We start from the raw sequence: 23,411 nt of genomic DNA on the forward strand, positions 1-23,411 counted from the left end.
AGAAAGAATATGGGAAGTTTGACTTTGTAAATAGAAAGATTAAATACAAAATCAAGGGAGTCATGCTAAACCCTTAGAAAACACTGGTTAGTTCTCAACTGGGGCATCGAGTCTAATTCCAGGCACCGCACTTTTAGGAAAAATGTTAAGGCCTTGAAGAGGATACAGAGATTTCCCAGGATGATACCAGGGATGAGGGATTTCAGTAATGTGGAGAGAATGGAGAAATTGGGATTGTTCACTTTAGAACAGAGAAGGTTCAGGGGAGATCAAGCACTGGGCTTTATTTCTAGAGGGACAGAATTATGTTAAACTGGTATCAAACCTTGGTTAGACCATAAGAGTACCGTGTGCAGCTCTGGTCTCCATGGATACAGAGGCATTGGAGAAAGCACAGAGAAAATCTAGAAGGATGATATCAGAAATGTCTGGGTATAGTTATCAGAAGAGGATTGACAGGCTTTTCTCTTGAAAAAGAGAGATCTTTCTAATCCTGAAAGGTTTTGATTGAATGGATACAGAGATTGTGTTTCCTCTTGTGGGAAGAGCATAACTAGAGGCCATCAATGTAAGATAGTCACCAAGAAGCCTGATGGGGCCCTCAGAAGAAACTTCTTTACCCAGAGAGTGATCAGAATGTGGAACTCACTGCCACAGGGAGTGGCTGAAGTGAGCAATTTTCACCCTAGCACCTGGGTTTGAGACCTGGGTTTGAGACCGGGGTTTGAGTCCTGGGTTTGAGACCTGGGTTTGAGACCGGGGTTTGAGACCTGGGTTTGAGACCGGGGTTTGAGTCCTGGGTTTGAGACCTGGGTTTGAGTCCGGGGTTTGAGACCGGGGTTTGAGACCTGGGTTTGAGACCAGGGTTTGAGACCGGGGTTTGAGACCTGGGTTTGAGTCCTGGGTTTGAGACCGGGGTTTGAGACCTGGGTTTGAGACCGGGGTTTGAGACTGGGGTTTGAGACCTGGGTTTGAGACCGGGGTTTGAGACCTGGGTTTGAGACCTGGGTTTGAGACCTGGGTTTGAGACCGGGGTTTGAGACCGGGGTTTGAGACCTGGGTTTGAGTCCTGGGTTTGAGACCGGGGTTTGAGACCTGGGTTTGAGACCGGGGTTTGAGACCGGGGTTTGAGACCGGGGTTTGAGACCTGGGTTTGAGTCCTGGGTTTGAGACCGGGGTTTGAGACCTGGGTTTGAGACCGGGGTTTGAGACCGGGGTTTGAGACCTGGGTTTGAGTCCTGGGTTTGAGACCGGGGTTTGAGACCTGGGTTTGAGACCAGGGTTTGAGACCGGGGTTTGAGACCTGGGTTTGAGTCCTGGGTTTGAGACCTGGGTTTGAGACCAGGGTTTGAGACCGGGGTTTGAGACCTGGGTTTGAGTCCTGGGTTTGAGACCGGGGTTTGAGACCTGGGTTTGAGACCTGGGTTTGAGACCGGGGTTTGAGACCTGGGTTTGAGTCCTGGGTTTGAGACCTGGGTTTGAGACCGGGGTTTGAGACCGGGGTTTGAGACCTGGGTTTGAGTCCTGGGTTTGAGTCCTGGGTTTGAGACCGGGGTTTGAGACCTGGGTTTGAGTCCTGGGTTTGAGTCCTGGGTTTGAGACCGGGGTTTGAGACCTGGGTTTGAGACCGGGGTTTGAGACCTGGGTTTGAGACCTGGGTTTGAGACCTGGGTTTGAGACCTGGGTTTGAGACCGGGGTTTGAGTCCTGGGTTTGAGACCGGGGTTTGAGACCTGGGTTTGAGACCAGGGTTTGAAACCGGGGTTTGAGACCTGGGTTTGAGACCGGGGTTTGAGACCGGGGTTTGAGACCTGGGTTTGAGACCTGGGTTTGAGACCTGGGTTTGAGACCGGGGTTTGAGACCGGGGTTTGAGACCGGGGTTTGAGACCGGGGTTTGAGACCGGGGTTTGAGACCTGGGTTTGAGACCTGGGTTTGAGACCGGGGTTTGAGACCTGGGTTTGAGACCGGGATTTGAGACCGGGGTTTGAGTCCTGGGTTTGAGACCGGGGTTTGAGACCGGGGTTTGAGTCCTGGGTTTGAGACCGGGGTTTGAGACCGGGGTTTGAGACCGGGGTTTGAGACCGGGGTTTGAGACCTGGGTTTGAGACCGGGGTTTGAGACCGGGGTTTGAGTCCTGGGTTTGAGACCTGGGTTTGAGACCGGGGTTTGAGACCGGGGTTTGAGACCGGTGTTTGAGACCGGTGTTTGAGACCGGGGTTTGAGACCTGGGTTTGAGACCGGGGTTTGAGACCGGGGTTTGAGACCTGGGTTTGAGACCGGGGTTTGAGACCGGGGTTTGAGACCTGGGTTTGAGACCGGGGTTTGAGACCTGGGTTTGAGACCGGGGTTTGAGACCGGGGTTTGAGACCTGGGTTTGAGACCGGGGTTTGAGACCTGGGTTTGAGACCGGGGTTTGAGACCGGGGTTTGAGACCTGGGTTTGAGACCGGGGTTTGAGTCCTGGGTTTGAGACCGGGGTTTGAGACCTGGGTTTGAGACCGGGGTTTGAGTCCTGGGTTTGAGACCGGGGTTTGAGACCGGGGTTTGAGTCCTGGGTTTGAGACCTGGGTTTGAGACCTGGGTTTGAGACCGGGGTTTGAGACCGGGGTTTGAGACCGGGGTTTGAGACCGGGGTTTGAGACCTGGGTTTGAGACCGGGGTTTGAGACCGGGGTTTGAGACCTGGGTTTGAGACCTGGGTTTGAGACCGGGGTTTGAGACCGGGGTTTGAGACCTGGGTTTGAGACCGGGGTTTGAGACCTGGGTTTGAGACCGGGGTTTGAGACCTGGGTTTGAGACCTGGGTTTGAGACCGGGGTTTGAGACCTGGGTTTGAGTCCTGGGTTTGAGACCGGGGTTTGAGACCTGGGTTTGAGACCGGGGTTTGAGACCTGGGTTTGAGACCTGGGTTTGAGACCGGGGTTTGAGACCTGGGTTTGAGACCTGGGTTTGAGACCTGGGTTTGAGACCTGGGTTTGAGACCGGGGTTTGAGACCTGGGTTTGAGATCTGGGTTTGAGACCGGGGTTTGAGACCGGGGTTTGAGACCTGGGTTTGAGACCGGGGTTTGAGTCCTGGGTTTGAGACCTGGGTTTGAGACCGGGGTTTGAGACCTGGGTTTGAGTCCTGGGTTTGAGTCCTGGGTTTGAGACCGGGGTTTGAGACCGGGGTTTGAGACCTGGGTTTGAGACCGGGGTTTGAGTCCTGGGTTTGAGACCGGGGTTTGAGTCCTGGGTTTGAGACCTGGGTTTGAGTCTTGGGTTTGAGACCGGGGTTTGAGACCGGGGTTTGAGACCGGGGTTTGAGACCTGGGTTTGAGACCGGGGTTTGAGTCCTGGGTTTGAGACCGGGGTTTGAGTCCTGGGTTTGAGACCTGGGTTTGAGTCTTGGGTTTGAGACCGGGGTTTGAGACCTGGGTTTGAGTCCTGGGTTTGAGTCCTGGGTTTGAGACCGGGGTTTGAGACCGGGGTTTGAGTCCTGGGTTTGAGTCCTGGGTTTGAGACCGGGGTTTGAGACCGGGGTTTGAGTCCTGGGTTTGAGTCCTGGGTTTGAGACCGGGGTTTGAGACCGGGGTTTGAGACCTGGGTTTGAGACCGGGGTTTGAGACCGGGGTTTGAGACCTGGGTTTGAGTCCTGGGTTTGAGACCGGGGTTTGAGACCTGGGTTTGAGACCGGGGTTTGAGACTGGGGTTTGAGACCGGGGTTTGAGACCGGGGTTTGAGACCTGGGTTTGAGACCGGGGTTTGAGACCGGGGTTTGAGACCTGGGTTTGAGTCCTGGGTTTGAGACCGGGGTTTGAGTCCTGGGTTTGAGTCCTGGGTTTGAGACTGGGGTTTGAGACCGGGGTTTGAGTCCTGGGTTTGAGACCTGCGTTTGAGACCGGGGTTTGAGACCGGGGTTTGAGACCTGGGTTTGAGACCTGGGTTTGAGACCGGGGTTTGAGACCAGGGTTTGAGACCGGGGTTTGAGACCTGGGTTTGAGTCCTGGGTTTGAGACCGGGGTTTGAGTCCTGGGTTTGAGACCTGGGTTTGAGACCGGGGTTTGAGTCCTGGGTTTGAGACCGGGGTTTGAGACCTGGGTTTGAGTCCTGGGTTTGAGACCGGGGTTTGAGTCCTGGGTTTGAGTCCTGGGTTTGAGACTGGGGTTTGAGACCGGGGTTTGAGTCCTGGGTTTGAGACCTGCGTTTGAGACCGGGGTTTGAGACCGGGGTTTGAGACCTGGGTTTGAGACCTGGGTTTGAGACCGGGGTTTGAGACCAGGGTTTGAGACCGGGGTTTGAGACCGGGGTTTGAGACCGGGGTTTGAGACCGGGGTTTGAGACCGGGGTTTGAGACCGGGGTTTGAGACCTGGGTTTGAGACCTGGGTTTGAGACCGGGGTTTGAGTCCTGGGTTTGAGACCTGGGTTTGAGACCGGGGTTTGAGTCCTGGGTTTGAGACCGGGGTTTGAGACCTGGGTTTGAGTCCTGGGTTTGAGACCGGGGTTTGAGTCCTGGGTTTGAGTCCTGGGTTTGAGACTGGGGTTTGAGACCGGGGTTTGAGTCCTGGGTTTGAGACCTGCGTTTGAGACCGGGGTTTGAGACCGGGGTTTGAGACCTGGGTTTGAGACCTGGGTTTGAGACCGGGGTTTGAGACCAGGGTTTGAGACCGGGGTTTGAGACCGGGGTTTGAGACCTGGGTTTGAGACCAGGGTTTGAGACCGGGGTTTGAGACCGGGGTTTGAGACCGGGGTTTGAGACCAGGGTTTGAGACCGGGGTTTGAGACCTGGGTTTGAGTCCTGGGTTTGAGACCGGGGTTTGAGACCAGGGTTTGAGACCGGGGTTTGAGACCTGGGTTTGAGTCCTGGGTTTGAGACCGGGGTTTGAGTCCTGGGTTTGAGACCTGGGTTTGAGACCGGGGTTTGAGTCCTGGGTTTGAGACCGGGGTTTGAGACCGGGGTTTGAGACCTGGGTTTGAGACCGGGGTTTGAGACCTGGGTTTGAGACCGGGGTTTGAGACCGGGGTTTGAGACCGGGGTTTGAGACCAGGGTTTGAGACCGGGGTTTGAGACCTGGGTTTGAGTCCTGGGTTTGAGACCGGGGTTTGAGTCCTGGGTTTGAGACCTGGGTTTGAGACCGGGGTTTGAGTCCGGGGTTTGAGACCTGGGTTTGAGACCGGGGTTTGAGACCTGGGTTTGAGACCAGGGTTTGAGACTGGGGTTTGAGACCGGGTTTGAGACCTGGGTTTGAGACCGGGGTTTGAGACCTGGGTTTGAGACCAGGGTTTGAGACCGGGGTTTGAGTCCTGGGTTTGAGACCTGGGTTTGAGACCGGGGTTTGAGACCGGGGTTTGAGACCGGGGTTTGAGACCGGGGTTTGAGACCGGGGTTTGAGACCGGGGTTTGAGACCGGGGTTTGAGACCGGGGTTTGAGACCGGGGTTTGAGACCGGGGTTTGAGACTGGGGTTTGAACGGATTCTGCCCAAGTCATTTCAGCAACTTATTAAACAGAATTGTCAAATTAAACAGTTGGTCAAAATTTGGTTGTTTCTGGAACACTGGGTTTGACAGTGAAGAATCCAATAGTGGACTCCTGAACCTTGGAGTTGGGGTGGGGTCTCCAGGAATTTGCTTTCTATTTACTAATTGTGGAATAGTGACAAAAGATCATTGAACATTGAACAGATCTCATCTGAAATACTTCCATCTAACTATAGTCAATACAACTGAAGAAGTCAATGCTGAGTGCAATAAGATTCAGGTATATCATTTTTCAAATCATTTTTCTCTGTTTAAGAAACTTGCTCCTTGAGAGTGCAGGAAAAAAGGTCATAATCCAATACTGATTATCCCACATTTTAGTCAACACACATGGAAAACACAAAGGTGGATAATGGGGGAAGTGGAAATGTTGGACTAGAGAAATGGGAATAATGTCACACTGGGAGAAATGGGAATAATGTCACACTGGGAGAAATGGGATAATGTGACACTGGGAGAAATGGGATAATGTGACACTGGGAGAAATGGGAATAATGTCACACTGGGAGAAATGGGATAATGTGACACTGGGAGAAATGGGATAATGTGACACTGGGAGAAATGGGAATAATGTCACACTGGGAGAAATGGGATAATGTGACACTGGGAGAAATGGGATAATGTGACACTGGGAGAAATGGGAATAATGTCACACTGGGAGAAATGGGATAATGTGACACTGGGAGAAATGGGGGTAATGTCACACTGGGAGAAATGGAAATGTCGCACCTGGGAAAAAGGAATACAAAAGCAAATATCTGGAATAAATACAGCAATACTGGAACTGCTGAGCAGGTCTGGCAGAATCGATGGAAAGAAAATGTTTCAGGTTGATGACCTTTCATCAGAATTGGAAATAGTTTGAGATGTAACAGATTTTAGCCAGGCAGGGATGTTTTATAGGTGGATATCCATTTACTGAATCAGGCAGCAGAAGACATTCTGTGATTGCTATTGTGATATGAGAGTTCAATACAAGTACCAGTTTCCATTCCTCCCTTCTGGAGGCAAGAATACTTCAGTTACGTGTATAGGTTGGTGAAGTTAGAGCTATTCTCCTGAGAGAAGTGAAGGTTGAGAGATGATTTTATAGAATTATTCAATATCATGAGAGCATGACAAGAGTAGATAGAGAGAAACTTTTCGTGTTGGCAAGAAATTAGCAAGTATATAAAAACGAACAGTAAGAGTTTATTTGAATATAGAAAAAGGATGAAAGAGGCCCCTTAGAGAATGAGACTGGGGAAATAATAATGGGGAACCAGGAAATGGCAGAGGAGCTGAGTAAGTACTTTGCATCAGTCTTCACTGTGGAAAACATTAATAGCATTTTAGAAAATGCTAAATAATCAAGGGGGAAAAAGCAGGATGAATAACTATCACTAAACAAAAAGTACTAGGGAAACTAATGAGGCTAAATGCTGATAAATCCTCTGGGCCTGATGGATTGTACCCTAGGATATTAAAGGAAATAGCTACAGAGATAGTGGATGCACTGCTGGTAATCTTCCAAATATCCTTAAATTCTGGAAAAGTACCAGACAATTGGAAAACTGTCAATATAACACCCTCATTCAAAAAGGAGGGGAGACCAAAAACAAGTAACTATAACCCAGTTAGCTTAACTTCTGTCATTGGGAAAATGTTAGAGTCCATTATAAAGGATGTAATAGCAGAGCATTTAGAAATACATAATATAATCAGAGTCAGCATGGCTTTATGCAGGGGAAATTATGTCTGACAGATTTATTAAAACTCTGAGGTGGTAACAAGCAGGGATATATAAAGGGGAACTTGTCGGTATAATTTCCTTGGATTTCCAAAAAGCATTCAATAAGGTTCTGCACAAAAGGCTACTTAAGAAGATTAGAGCCCATGGCATTGGGGGTAGTACATTCACATGGATTGAGGATTAGCTAACTGAAGACAAGAGAGTTTAGATAAGAGAGGCTTTTTTAGGATGGCAACCTGTAACTGGTAGAGTGCCAAAGTGATCAGTCCTGAGGCCACAATTATTGACAATATATATTAATGACAAGGATGAGGGAAGTGAATATACTATTGCCAAGTTTGTGGATGACACAAAAATAGGTGGGAAGGCAAGTGGTGAGGATGACACAGACTCTACAGAGGAATATAGACATTTTAAGTGAGTGGGCAAAAACTTGGTAGACGGAATATAATGTAAGAAAATGTGAAGCTATGCACTTTGGTGGGAAGAATAAAGGAGCTGAACATTATTTAAATGGAGAAGGACTGCAGAAAGCTGCAGCTCAGAGGGATTTGGGGATCCTCGTGCATAAATCACAAAAAGCTAGCGGGCAAGTTCAGCAGGTAATAGGGAAGGCACATGGAATGTTGGCCTTTATTTCAAAAGGAATGGAATATAAAAATAGGGAAGTCTTGTTAAAACTATACAAGGCACCAGTTGGACCACACCTGGAATACTGTGAACAGTTTTGGTCCCCTTATCTAAGGAAAGATATATTGGCATTGGAAGCAGTTCAGAGAAGGTTCACCTGGTTGATCCCGAATATGGAAGGATTTTCTTATGAGGAGAGCTTGAGTAGGTTGGGCCTGTTCTCACTGGAGTTTAGAGGAATGAGAGGCGACCTTATTGAGACATGTAGAATTCTCAGGGGGCTTGACAGGGTAAATGCTGAGAGGTTAATTTGTCTTGTGGGAGTGTCTAGAACCAGAGGGCAAAATCTCAGAGAAAGGGGATGCCCATTTAAGGCAGAGATGAGGAGGAATTTCTTCTCTCAAAGGGTAGTGAATCTTATTTATTGATTTATTAGTGTCACAAGTAGGCTTACATAAACACTGCTATGAAGTTACTATGAAAATCCCTTAGTTTCCACACTCCGGTGCCTGTTCGGGTACACTGAGGGAGAATTTAGCACGGCAATGCATCTAACCAGCATGTCTTTCAGACTGTGGGAGGAAACCTGAGCACTCAGAGGAAACCCATGCAGACATGGGGAGAACATGCAGACTCTGCACAGGCAGTGATCCAAGCCAGGAATGGCACTCGGGTCCCTGGTGCTGTGAGAAAGCAGTGCTAACCACTGTGCCGCCCCTGTGGAATTCCTTACTGCAGAGGGCAGTAGCAGCTGAGTCGTTAAGTATGTTCAAGGCTAAGATAGGCAGATTTTTAATAAGTAGGGGAATCAAGGGTTATGGGGATAAGGCGGGAAAGTCGAGTTGTTGATTATCATATCAGTTCAGTCATAGCAGAGCAGACCTGATGGGCTGAATGGCCTATTTCTACTCCTATATTTTATGGTCTAAACAGGGGACACCAAATTAAGGTAATTAGCAAAAGAACCAAGGGAAAACTGAGGAAAGACTTTTTTCTGGATCTGGGATGCACCCCTGACAGTAAAAAGGGATTTGGATAATTATCTAAAGAGGGAAGAAATTGCAGGGTTTCTGGGAAAAGGCAGGGAGTGGGACTAGTTGAGTTTTTCTAGTAGAGCACTAGCATGGGTCCGATGGGCCAAATAACCTCCTTTTGCCCTGTCACCATTCTATGATAAAAAGTCTGCGATTGCCATTCATACCTCCTCTCGATCCACCTTTTGTTTCTTTTCTCGTCCCGTTACCAAACCCTTCAGCCTTTCACCATCCTGCCTTATCATTTAATCTCTCCTGTCTTCCATCCAATCACATACCTTCCCTTTGCTTCCTCACCCCACCTCCTCCTCATCTTGCCGGCCTTTGTGCTTGTAGACAATTTGTTACATCGCCAACATTTTCCTGGTCTGGCGAAAGGTCGTTGATCTGAAACGTTAACTCTGTTTCTCTCTGTATAGATGCTGCCAGACCTCTGGAGTGTTTCCAGCATTTTTTTGTTCCTATTGGAGAAATAGGAATGTCAGACTGTGGGATTGGGAATGATTTTCTGAGTTTGGATTCAGGCACATTTCAGGGATTTGGGTAGATTTGTGAACCGCAGCTAACACCACGCTGATTTCAGTCCCATCAACCAGCATCAAAATTGCGACAAGCAACACCGGATATGTTAGATTTAAATGTTATATTCATATTCAGTTACCCAGTTGGACTGAAAAACCTTCTGATAAATTGAAAAGAAATATCTTAACCACGGCTTTCTTTTGTTTATCACACAGGGTCTGCAAGGTCCAAAAGGAGAGCCAGGGGTTCCTGGAAGGCCTGGTCCTAAAGTGAGTACAATGTGTTACAGTTTACCCTGAAGCAGCTTGCTGGGTTAGAGAGGTGCTGTCTGTGGTGATCTTTCAGAAACACTGAAACACCACATTGGGAGCAGTGCTTATGGAGGATAGAGAGTACAATTGTAAACACGACAGCTCTTGTTCTGGATTGTCGGAAGCTGGTGCTTTTGTTGTTTGCTCAAAATGTTGCTGAGTGAGGAACGATGGTGTTTCTTTTGAGTTGCAGTGAAGACTATCTGCTCATTAAGATTTGATCCAATATTGATCCAATATTGAGGAAGTTCATTTCACAATGTCTGGTGGGTGGTATATGTCCTCTGGTGTAGGCCTCATGTAAGCCTCAACTGAAAGTGTTAACTGGAGAGATGGGGCAGTGGTGAGCCTGCGAAAGTTCACAGAGTCACAGAATTGTTACAGTGCAGAAGGAGGCCATTTGGCCCATCGTGTCTACACCAGCTTTCAGAATGAGCAATTCTCCCAGTGCCATTCTCCCGCCTTCTCTCTGTAACCCTGCACATTCTTCCTTTTCAAATCACTCAAAATCCTTTTTGAACACGCTATTTGAACCTGCCTCCACCACACCGTCAGGCAGAGCATTCCAGTTCCTGACTGCTCACTGTGTAAAGACGTTTTTCCTCAAGTTGCTTCTGCTTCTTTTACTAATTACTTTAAATCTGTATCCTCTAGTTTTTGATCCTTTCAACAATAGATCAGTTCCTCGCTGTCTACCCTGTCTAGACACATGATTTTGAATACCTCTATCAAATCCCCTTTCAGCCTTTTTTTCTCAAAGAGAAACAGTCCCAACTCCTCCAATCTACCTTCAATAAAGTTCCTCATTCCTTCTCATCAATCTTTTCTGCACCCTCTCTAATGCCTTCACATCTGTGGTGCTCAGAACTGGATGCAATACTCCAGCTGAGGCCAAACTAGTGTCTTATACAAATTCAACATGACCTCCTTACTCTTCAATTCTATGCACCTATTGATCAAGCTTACGATGTCATATTCTTTGTCAACCATTCTCTCAACCTGCTACCTTCAATGTCTTGTTTTTTTACACAGAGGGTGGTAAGTGCCTGCAATGCGCTGCTAGAGGAGGCGGTGGAAGTAGATACAATAGCAACGGTTAAGAAGCATCTTGACAGATGAGTAGGGAGAGAATAGAGGGATATGGAGCACGTAGAGGGGTCTTTAATTTAGAAAGGCATAATTTGTTGGCACAAACTTGATGGGCTGAAGGGCCTGTTTCTGTGCTGTCCTTTGTTCTTTGTGAACATATACATCCATGTCCCTCTGCTCCTGCATCTCCTTCAGAATCATACCATTTATTTTATATTGTCTCTCCTTGTTCTTCCTGCCAAAATGAATCACTTCACATATTTTCTGCATTGAACTTCATCTGCCATCTCTCTGCCCACTCCACCAACCTGTCTATGTCCTTTTGAAATTCTAACTATCCTATTTACAGTTTACAATAATTCCTAGTTTCGTATCATTCACAAATTTTGAAATTGTATCCTGGACACCAGGTTCTCGGTCATTAATATACGTCAGGAAAAGCAAAGATTTCTCGGAACTCCACTACAAACCTTCCTCCAGCCTGAAAAACGTACATTATGGGCGGCACGATGGCACAGTGGTTAGCACTGCTGACTCACAGCACCAGGATCCTAGGTTCGATTCCCAGCTTGGGTCACTGTCTGTGTGGAGTTTGCACATTCTCCCCGTGTCTGCGTGGGTTTCCTCCGGGTGCTCCGGTTTCCTCCCACAGTCCAAAGATGTGCGGGTTGGGTGGATTGGCCATGCTAGATTACCCCTTAGTGGCAGGGGGACTAGCTCGGGTAAATGCATGGGGTTATGGGGATAGGGCCTGGGTGGCATTGTGGTTGCTGGACACTCGATGGGCCAAATAGCCTCCTTCTGCACTGTAGGATTCTATGATTAGCCATGATTCTGTTTCTCATCATTCAGCCAATTTTGTATCCCTTTTATTCCATGAACAAAGGCGTAATTCTCTCCTTCCTCCGCTGGCAGATTCTATGTCAGGGACTATGGGGGGAGCTGGGGTTGGGGGGGTGCAATTGAGCAGCAGGCCCAAAGCTTGGTTTCACGCCGTAATTAATTTCCCGCCACGGCAAATTGGGAAACCTGCTAAGATAAAAGCAAAATACTGCGGATGCTGGAATCTGAAACAAAAACAGAAAATGCTGTAAAATCTCAGCAGGTCTGACAGCATCTGTGGGAAGAGAATAGAGCCAACGCTTCGAGTCTGGATGACCCTTCGTCTGACTCGAAACATTGGCTCTATTCTCTCTTCACAGATGCTGTCAGACCTGCTGCGATTTTACAACATTTTCTGTTTGTGTTCGGGAAACCTGCTGGTGGCCAGAATGAAACTGATTTGCATCCTGTGAATGGGATGCAGATGAAGGCCTTACCCCCCACTCTCCGCAATGCCAATGGGAAAACACGTCAGTCCAGAACATGTCTAGGACAATGTGGCATGCAGAAGTTGGGACTTACCTGAAGAATGCTTGGACTGCCTCCAGAGTTCAGGATAGGGACTGCCAGCAACCCTGGACCCTGGAATAGCAGTGGGGGCAGCATCGATCATCTTCTCCCCCATTGAGAAGGTCCATCTACCAGCCTCAGTGTGTTCCTGGAGATCCATCTTCTTTCTTCAGGAATTCAGTCTTCTTCCTTCAATGTTGGTTGGTGGTGTTGGGCACCTTTAATATATGGCACCCAGATATGATGGTGGAATGCTTGCAATCCTGGTATCATGTCAACATTAAGTATGGACAATCTAGCCAATACCTCCTCCTTATCAATTTTAAACTCTTCTGTGCATTTGAATTACCGCCTCTTTCACCATGGCCTGGGCAGCATCTTTCTCGGTAAAGACAGATGCAAAATATTAATTTAATGCCTCAGCCTCCATTGTCCCTCTCCTTTTAACACCACTTACTTTTTTTATGCATATATGCCTACTGGTCTCTTTGCATATTCCCTCTTTACTTATTTGCTTTTTCACATCCATTCTGAATCTTCTATAATTGGCATGGTTTTTTAACTTTATTTTCTACTGACATCTGTTATCGGTGTTGCAATATGCCTTTCAGGGATACCAGCATGATATCATGAGAAGGGAAATCTGAGCCAGTCCTTGTTTCACTTTTGCTTTGAGTAGAGCACACACACGCAGCTCTGATGTCTTCAAGATTTATACTTACGTATAGCTGTTCACTACCCTTAATAAATGCACCCACAACATGTTTCCCCACTCCCTTGGGAGTGATTGGTGCCCTGTGGATTATACATAAATAAGCCCAAGGTTTATTTCAACATAATAACACGACGGTAACCACATTGTTTTCTTCTTTATCTTCATTTCTATCCCTTATCCAGCAAGTTTTGAATTGGTTTTCCCTCCCTTTCCCTTTCGGGGAACATACCCTGACTCTGCCAGAATTACCACTGCTTTGAAGTTAGCCTATTGTTCAGGGACCATTTTCTTGCCAAACTTTGATTCCAATTTATTCGGTCCAGATCCATCCTTATCCCATTGATGTTAGCTTACCCCCAGTTAAGTATTCCTACTCAGGATTTTTCCACTAACCTTTTCTAGAGCCAGCCTAAACCTTAAGGTACAATGATCACTGTTTCCTAAATGTTCTCTGACTGACATTTCATTGACTTGGCTCATCTCATTTCCAAGAACGAGTTCTAGCACTGCCTCCTTCCCCATTGGACTGGACACATACTGCCAAAGAAAGTTTTCCTGGACACATTCTAGAAACTCTTGTCTCTCTCTGCCATTTACTCAACTACTATCCCAGTCCAATCTTGGATAATTAAAGTTCCCCCATTACAACCACCCTATAATTCTTGCACCACCTTGCAAGGTTTTTTTCTTCTACATCCTTCTCACTAAAGTCATAGAGTTATAGAGGTTTACAACATAGAAACAGGCCCTTCAGCCCAACTTGTCCATGCCACCCTTTTTTTTAACCACTAAGCTAGTCCCAATTGCCTGCGTTTGGCCCATGTCCCCCTATACCCATTTACCCATGTAATTTTCTAAATGCTTTTTAAAAGACAAAATTGTACCCATCTCTACTACTACCTCTGGCAGTTCGTTCCAGACACTCACCACCCTCTGTGTGGAAAAGATTGACCCTCTGGACCCTTTTGTATTTCTCCCCTCTCACCTTAAACCTATGCCCTCTAGTTTTAGACTCCTCTACCTTTGGAAAAAGATGTTGGCGGTCTACAGACTACATCGAGCAATGTCACTGCACTTTTATTGTTCCTTAGTTCTAGCCAAATAGATTCCATCCTTGACCACTCTGGAATATTCTCTATCTCCAACTCTGCCATGTTCTCCCTAATCAATATCAGCACCGTTCCTAACTTACCTAAGCACCTTGTATCCGGGAATATTTAATACCCAGTCCTGCCCTTCAGTGAACCAGGTCCTTGTTATCACCAAAACATCATATTTTCACATCGCAATCTGTGCCTGTAACTCCCCAGTCTAATTTACCGTGCTCCATGCATTCACATGCAAGCATGCTAACCTTTATTTAGACATCACACAAAACCAAAAGCATATCCAAATGAACTTTGTTTGGTTCAATTATAGTATCAAAAGAATTGCCTCGTTCTCTGGTGGTCCAGTGGTTAGGATTTGGCGCTTTCATCGCCGTGGCACTGGTTCGATTCCCGGTCCAGGAAATGTATTCTATTGATTCCGGGGATGAAAGGGGTTGATGTATGAGGAGCGATTAAACAATTTGGGCTTATACTCGCTGGAGTTTAGAAGGATGAGAGGGGATCTGATCGAGGTAGATAAAATACTAAAAAGGGATTGATAAAGTAAACGTAGACCAAATGTTTCTTCTTGTGGGGCAAACTCGAACAAGGGGTTAAGGTATAGGTTGAGAGGCGGTAGATTTAAAACTGAATTGAGGTGGAACTGTATCTCGCAGAGGGTGGTGAATTTCGTTGCCCCATAGCGCGGTGGAGTCTGAATTGTTGAATGGTTTCAAGTAGGAGATAGATATATTTCTGAGAGAAAACGCGTTAAAGGGATATGGGGAACAGGTGGAAAGGTGGATTTGAGACCAGGAAGAGATCGGCCGTGATCTGATTGAATGGGGGAGCAGGCTCGAAGGGCTGAATTTGCCGACTTCTGCTCCTAATTCCAATGTTCCTATATTACCTTCTCCCTTACTCTGACCACACCTACTAACTTATTATTCCCTATTGCAGTGCCATCTATCTCTTATAATATTCTATATATCACTGTAGTCCTCTCTGGTGTTTTACCTGGTTCTCACACCTCTACTTAGTTAGTTTAAGCCTTCTCTAACAGCACAAGTAAAACACCCTGTGAGGAACTCAGTGTCAGCTCTGACCAAGTGCAACCCGTTCAGCCTGTAGAGGTCCCATTTCCCCAGAGTCAGTCCTAATATCTTCAGAATCTAAATCCTTCTCTCCTGCACGATCTGTCCAGCCATTCAATCATCTGCTTTATCCTCCTATTTCTATGCTCACTTGTGTGTGGTACTGGGAGTAATCCAGCGATAATGGGCGACATCTTCCGGCTGTTCACACTGGCAGGATCTTCCAGTTCCGCTGCCGGAGCGCCAGGTTTCCCATCGGCGAGGCAGCATTCAAAGGAAAACCCTTTTAACAACAGTGGGACCAGAAGATCCTACCACTAGCTGATGATAAGTCACTGCAGCAAAACACATAGCGAGTTGTGGGGAGAATCCCGCCAAATGACCTTTGAGGTCCACTTGTTAATTTCCCGCTTGGCTCCCTAAATCCTGAAGGCAGGATCACATCCTTCTGCCTATCTATGTTGTTGATACCGACGTGGACTATGACTGCTGCTGGTCACCCTCCCTCTCTCAGAATGCTCTGCAGCTATTCAGTGGCATCTTTGACCCTGGCATCAGGTAGAAACATAGAAAGTAGGAACAGGAGGGAGGCCATTCAGCCCTTTGAGCCTGCTTCGCCATTCAATATGATCATAGCAGCTGATCCTCTATCTCAACATTATACTCCTGCTCTCTCCCATATCCCTAGAGTCTAGAAATGTATCTATTTCCTTCTTAAATATATTAATATAATGCAAATAGTCTCAATGCTAATTTCCTTCAATTCCCCATTCTCATTCCTCCCTTGATTCCTTAGCATTTCTGGGAAGTTATTTGTGTCTTCCTATGTGAAGTCTTGACTTGGGTTAAATCCCACAGGATAAAGGTGTTTAGTTATTGAAGATGAGAAAAACCGGGATTGTTCTTCTAACAGAGTCTCTAATAGAGACTCTAAAGTTATGAAGGATTTTGTGAGAATCGTTTGGGTGAAACTGTTCCCACTGGCAGGAGGGAAGGCAACTAATGAATTATTGAACACAGATTTCAGATAATTGGCAAAAGCACCAATGGGGAAATGAGAATTTTCCTTGTGCGGGTAAATGGGATTGAGGATTGGCCATGATATAACTGATATAATTAAAACCAAGATGAGGAAGAATTTCTTCAGCCAGAGGGTGATGAATCTGTGGATCTCATTGCCACAGAAAGCTGCGGAGGCCATGTCATTGTGTGTCTTTAAGACAGTGATAGATAGGTTCTTGATTAATATGGGGATCAAGGGTTATGAGGAGAAGGCAAGAGAATGGGGATGAGAATCATATCAGCCATGATTGAGTGGCGGAGCAGATTCAATGGGCCAAATGGCATAATTCTGCTCCTATATCTTATGGTCTTATGGTCTAATAGCAGGAAAGATTCCTTAAGGGATTGAATAGCCTTTTCCTCTTCCTATGTGCTACCATTAACTTTGGAGCCTGGCAAAGGTGAGAGCAAGAGCAGCATGGGCAATCCAACTGAGCTGCAGGTCAGGAGTCACGAAGTGGGAGCTTCCATATCACATTTTGAGGTCTTGTTGCCGACAGAGGGACACTATCTGAATTTTAAATGTCAATCATCTGGAGGCTGTGCCATTCCAGCAGGGACCCCCTCCTCTCCTGGCGTTGGGCTCTATGTCCCACTGTGACATCAGTGGTCTTCCTCTCAATGACCAAGATTCATGGTTAGTGAGCCCACCCTGACTGATTTAAAAGACCCCAGGGTAAGAATGTGGGCCAAGGGCCTGGTGGGGTGGAAAGAATGTCCAGGCTCGACTGGGTGCAAGGAAACATAGACGTTAGCATCATAGAGGATGAAGGATGGAATGGAGATTGAGTTTTCAAGATGCACAGGCACGGGGAGAACAGGGGAAATGATTGAGGGGAAACATTGAGTGTTACACTCTGTGAACTTTAAGAACTCCTCACCACTTTTAGACATTTTAACAGATTCATCCCTGGGACTGGAAATGAGACAGATAATTTTTGTTTATTCATTCATGGGACATGGGTGTCGCTGGCTGGCCAGTATTTATTGCCCATCCCTAGTTGCCCAAGGGCAGTTGAGAGTCAACCACATTGCTGTGGCTCTGGAATCACATGTAGGCCAGACTAGGTAAGGATGGCAGATTTCCTTCCCTAAAGGACGTTTGTGAACCAGATGGGTTTTTCCGACAATCAACAATGTCATCGTCATCAGTAGATTGTTAATTCCAGACATTTTTTATTGAATTCAAATTCCACCATCTGTCGTGATGGGATTCGAACCCGGGTCCCCACAACATTAGCTGAGTTTCTGGATTAATAGCCTAGCGATAATACCACTCGGCCATCGCCTCCCCTTATATAGATGATATTTAATAAAAATGGCAGAGGGGTGATAATTAGTTTGGTAATTTGTTAAAGGAGGTTATTCCATAGTGGGTGCACTGCCCTGTGTGCTTTAGAATTAATCCCAGTGTTGAGTGAGGGTGAAAGCTTGCTCTCTCAAGGCTGTTGGAGTTTAGGGAATGAGTGTGGAGTATCTCACCTTTGTTTCTGCTGGGCATGAACCCGCAGCAGCAGCGTTCTCTAATCTGCTTCCAGTCAAAACTCCATTGACAATCCCTTAGATTACAGATGATTAAAAGACAGGTCGACGTATTTCTGAGATTCCTTAGTCCAGTATCTTAACAAACACAAGAGGCAGCTGCCAAGTGAAAATCTCTCAGCGATGCCCTTGAGGTTAAGGTGCCACTGTAGCTTTGGGCAAAAGTAGTCTGCAGCCTGAACCCAAAGCTAAACTGAGTGAAAATCTCTGAAGGGAAGAATCTCACTCTAATTTTTATGGCAAGCACCTTTCTTCCTTTCTTATTTGAATTGAAGCACAGGAATTGGTCATCCAGCCCCTTGAGCTTGTCCTGCTATTCGGTTAGGTCCTGGCTGGTAGTTCTCTGAACTCCATTTAACCTCCTTTACTCTGTATCCAACACCCTTGCCTGACAAAAATCTATTGAATTTGGTTTTGAAATATTCATTTGTTGCAGCGTCCATAGCTTCTAGAGAAGAGAGCTCCTGATTTCCACTACCCTTTCTAGAAGAAGTGCTTCCAGATTCACCTTCTGAAAGGCTTGGCCTAATTTATGCATGTTTTACGCCCGTTCTATTCTTGATTTCCCCCACCAGACAGGAATCCTTCTAACATTTCAAACACCTCAGTCATCTGTACTCGAGGGACTGGAAACCAAGTTCACGCAGCTGTATTTAAATCCCTCTAGGCCCTAATTTATCCTGATTCCAAGAACATGATCAGTCCATTCAGGCTCTCAAACTTCGTGGTTAGCTCAGTTGGCTGGATGGCTGGTTCGTGATACAGAGTGATGCCAACAGCGTGGGTTCAATTCCCGTAGCGGCTGAGGTTCTTCATGAAGGCCCCACCTTATCAACCTTGCCCCTCGCCTGAGGTATGGTGACCCTGAGATTTCAGTCAGCTCTCCCCCCTCAGAGGACAGAGCAGCCTATGGTCATCTGGGACTGTGGCGACATTTACATGACATGGAATCAAAGAAGATTACAGCATTTAGGAAGGCCCTTTGGGCCTCTTTGAAAGAACCATCCATTTAGTCCCATTTTCCTGCTCTCTACCCATAGTTCTGTAGTTTCTTTCCTTTTCAATTATTTATCCAAATTCTTTTTGAATTTTATAATTGAATCTGCTTCTACTGCCCTTGCAGGCAATGCAGATTTGTAACATTCAGCTGCACAAAAAATTCTCCTCACCTCCCTATTTTTGTGTGGTAATTATCTTAAATCAGCATCTTTGATCGTGCTGCTGGTGGAAACAGTTTCCTTTTACCAACTTGATCAAAATGTCTCTCATTTAGAACATTCGATTAAGTCTTGCCTTAACCTTCTCTGCTCCAAAGAGAACTTTCCCAGCTTCTCTAATCTCTCCAAGTTTCTGAAGTCTCTCATCATTGGTACTGTTCTAGCAATCGCCTCTGCACCCTGTCCAAGGCCTTGGCATCTTTCCAAAAGTGTTGTGCTCAGAATTCAACACAACAATATAGTTGAGGCCTAACAGTTGATTGGTAAAGGTTTAGCCTAGCTGCCTTGCTTTTGTTCTCTTTAAAAAAAGTGAAGGCTCTTCTATGCTTTATTGAACAACCTTATTAACTTGTCTGGCCAACTGGAAAAAACCCCGGGTCTCACTAATAATAGCAGTGAGCTGCTTAAGGGCAGGTCTTCTACCCACTTCCCCACACCGCTCTTGAACTTTCTCTGTCAGTCCCAATTCCAACTTCAAATTGTCTTAATATCATCGCGTTCTGCTTCTCTCTCTTGGTCTCCAACTCTCTGTTCTTCCTTCAATCACCTCCTTCAGCAAGTTCTCGTGCTTTAGAATATGGCCAATCTAACCTGGCTGCCTTTTCTTGATGATGTTCACTAACATCTTCCCCCCACCACCATCTGGAGATGTCCTTCATTTCTCTTGTGTTTACCTGACTGACCCGCTCCATCCTTCGCAGAACCTCAATTCACAATTTCCCAGTCTTGGGACGTTCGCTTTTATTCAGTTCCAAATTTCAGCCCCATATAACGAGACACCGCATTACAATCTTGGTCATTCTTTACCTGTTCGTTCCTATGCTGAGCAGTTCTGTATGCGTCCTTTGACATTGCTATTCTCGCTCTGACAAGATGCTTTCCAGCGACTCAAATTGTGAAATTTGTTCCAGGCTGCTAGTCTCCACCGTCATTTATTTATTCCAGTTTTCACCATATTCATCTTTATGTACATTCATGCTGATTAATGTTTCTGAAAATTCACTTTGTTTCTCTCTCAGATGCTGCTTAAGCTGTTGATTATTTCCAGCATTTTGTTTTTTTACCCCCAGGTCTCTCTGTTCCTGCGTCTGCTTCAGAATTGTACCATTGAGTTGATATCATCTCTCTTCATTCTCCCTTTCACAGTGTGTCGCTTCACACTCCCCGTATCTGCCTATTTCACCCGTCTATTTGTGTTTTTCTGAAATCTGCTGCTATCCCTCACAATGTTTACTATTCCAGTGCTTTGTATCGTCTGCAAACTTTCAGATTGTGCTCTGTGTATCCAGATTCAGATCATTCATATACATATGAAAGGAGCAGTGGTCTGATAGCCACCCCGGGGGACACTAACGTATACTCCCCTCCAGTCTGATCACAGACTTTGATTGTGGTTGAGCTGTATCACGACTCCATTGACCCACTTCTGATCCATTTGCTTTGATATCCTCACTGAACAAAAATGGATTAATCTCAGCTGTGAAAGCTCCCAGAATTCGTTGTTTTTTGGAGAGTTCCAAATTTTCTGTACCTTTTCAGCAAAAGTGCTTTGTAATTTCATTTCTGACTGCTTTAACCCTCATTTTGAGGTTGTACACTCACCAGGGAAAACAGTTTCAACCTATCTACCCTATAAAATCATAATTAATTAGAATCATAGACTCCCAACAGTGGCCATTTGGCCCATCGAGTCTGCACTGACTCTCTGACAGAGTATTTTACCCAGGCCCTCTCCCCCGGCCCTATCCCTGTAACATTGCACATTTATCATGGCTAGTTCATCTAACTTTGGGACACTAAGGGGCAATTTTAGCATGGCCAATAATCAGATTCTGCCTCAATGTTCTAAACTCAAGGGAATACTAGCCAAATTATCCAAACTGTCTTTTAAGCTGTAGTGTTACTCTGTATCCTCTCCCTACACCCCCCCACCTCTCCACCCACCACCCCCGCCTCACTCCCCTACCCCACCATTAGGCTCACCAACTCTGGCTGGATGTCAGCAGAAATGGTGATGTCATGGCACACACTAGTTCAGGCGAATGGTCACATTCTGGGCTGTACGTTTGATATAATTTAAAGTAATACATGCAAGATTGGCAGAAACAAAGCAGCTTGAGGGCTCTGCTCCATCAAGCTGCTCATCTGGTCTCCTGTCACATTGGCTTGACTGTGAACACTGAGTGAGAGGGAATGAACCTGCTTTCACTAAATTCCACCACTCAGCCTGAAAGATTCTTTCATCGACCGTTGTTCTGGGGGATGAAAATCCGCAGTGCAACATGGCCCGCCCATTCACCACCCATTCAACCCGACACTAATTAATCATTCTCCCAGCATCCAGTCAATCCCAGCCGAGCCTCACCTTGGCTCATAATCAGCGGCCTTTCCTCTAGCTGTGCAGTCCGAGTGGACATCGTCTCACTGATTGGAGAACTGATCATGTGGTCTGTAGCCCATTCTGATATTTCCATCACGTGGTCTCTGCCGATGCTGAATTGGGCTTTTTCCGGGGTGGGGGTAAGTTCCTGGCAAAGGGAAGGTCAGCTGTTACGTAAATGTGGGCTGTGATTGGTGGACTGTCACTCCTTGACTCAGGGAAGGTCAGGTGGTACCCGAGCATGAGCTATGCTTGACTAGCGATTAGTCCTGGCCATCTAGAGGGTCAGGTGGTATCTGAGCGCAGTGTGGGATTGGCTGATGGCTGGTTCTGGCTGCCATTGCCGGGCACTGACATGCTCTCAGAGTGCTTTGTTTGGACACCAGGAGATTGAAGCCAAATCAGGTGGGGGGGGAGGTCTCCATACCATTCTGGGAGGGTTGGCAACCCTACTGACCAAGGTCAGTGTGTCGAGTGGAATAAGTTTGTTGAAATGTATAACTGCAGATTGGGGTCTGAGCAAGGCTCTTCCCAACTGAACTGTCCCTTCCTCACTTCTCTGCTTCAATCCTCTTGAGGTAAAGATCAAACCTGAGAGATAAAACAGGTTTAGTGTTGGTCGAATCCCTTTGCAGCAATCCTAAATAAGTGTCCACAAAGTCACACTTCAAGATTGGAGAGAATGGCGTCTGATAACTGATACACTCTGGGGGTGCTCAATTTTAAGCAGGGATTCACTGCCCCCAAGGATGGAAACCCTAACTGCAGTGGACAGAATTCCCTCTCCTCTCCCTGGAGAGAATCAGTGTCAGAGGCTTGAGAAAAATGAAACAACTCTTTAGAAGTTTATTACTGAGAATTAAACTAAAATCAGAAAGAAAGCCAGGGTGCAGGAAATGCTCAGGGTCAGAGTACAGTGTTTCAGTCACTGATCCTGAAGCCCCGTCCAATTAAAGGCTGCTTCATTGGGTGTTAGTCAATATTGAGCAGACTCGTCACAGACATATCTGTGTTTTGCCTGGAATGTTCCGTTTTCCTGTGCAGCTCTAACAGGCATTGAAGCAGAAGCTGGTGTTTGTGTTTAAACATCGCACCAACCCGAGAGTTTATAAAGGAACTTTATACTGTGAGGTACTTCCCCTGGCCCAGTCTGAAAGGGCTCATTCATCCGACAGCATTCCAAACTCCGCATCTGTGATTGAAAAGCTCATTTTGCCCAGTCCCAACTGCGATATCTGAGTATTGATAGTGGAGGTGGTGGGGGCAGGGGAGGGGAGGGGTGGGGGCAGGGGAGGGGAGGGGTGGGGGCAGGGGAGGGGAGGGGTGGGGGCAGGGGAGGGGAGGGGTGGGGGCAGGGGAGGGGAGGGGTGGGGGCAGGGGAGAGGAGGGGTGGGGGCAGGGGAGAGAAGGGGTGGGGGCAGGGGAGAGAAGGGGTGGGAGCAGGGGAGTGGTGGGGGCAGGGGAGAGAAGGGGTGGGGGCAGGGGAGAGAAGGGGTGGGGGCAGGGGAGGGGAGGGGTGGGGGCAGGGGAGAGAAGGGGTGGGGGCAGGGGAGGGGTGGGAGCAGGGAGAGAAGGGGTGGGGGCAGGGGAGGGGAGGGGTGGGGGCAGGGGAGAGAAGGGGTGGGGGGGGTGCGGGGGAGAGAGGGCTGAGGGAGGCGAGGGACTGACTGATGTAGCACAGTGAAACACAAACCCCCCAGCGAGTGCTGCCTCCCAGAAGTCTACTCAAACTTGAGGCCTGGATTTGCTGGTCCTTAATTAATAAACGAAACAATAAAAAACATAACTCCAAAGAAGTGTCAGCTTTCTCCTAATGCTTGCTTTCCTCCATCTCATTTAGTTTGTTTTCCACCTGCTCCATGAGTCACTTTGATCCTCTGCTGTGTCTCAGTGGGAAGCACGTTCACCTGAGAGCCAAAAGGTTCTGGGCTGAAATCCCAGTCCAGAGACGTGAGCACAAAGCCTGGACTGACATTTCAGCACAGCACTCAGGGAGTGCTGCATTGTAGGAAATTGCCATTTTGGGGATGGGATGTTAAACTGAACCCCTGTCTGCCCTCTCAGGAAGATGTATTTTTATTAAGAAA

General features: G+C 47.0%; 1 protein-coding gene and 1 non-coding gene across 2 annotated transcripts in view; both read left to right on the forward strand.

Moving 5' to 3' along the window:
• The window catches only part of col9a2 (procollagen, type IX, alpha 2), a 203,448-nt gene that overhangs the window by 7,467 nt on the left and 172,570 nt on the right, over positions 1-23,411 (forward strand). The window contains exon 5 of the mRNA XM_078237704.1: positions 9,650-9,703. Within this exon, the coding sequence (XP_078093830.1) occupies positions 9,650-9,703 (54 nt within the window). The remainder of the gene's footprint in view (positions 1-9,649; positions 9,704-23,411) is intronic.
• trnae-uuc (transfer RNA glutamic acid (anticodon UUC)) lies at positions 14,380-14,453 on the forward strand. Its single transcript has one exon. It is a non-coding gene; the product is annotated as a tRNA-Glu (tRNA).

This window comes from Mustelus asterias, chromosome 21 (assembly GCF_964213995.1).
Source record: "Mustelus asterias chromosome 21, sMusAst1.hap1.1, whole genome shotgun sequence".
Taxonomy (NCBI): domain Eukaryota; kingdom Metazoa; phylum Chordata; class Chondrichthyes; order Carcharhiniformes; family Triakidae; genus Mustelus; species Mustelus asterias.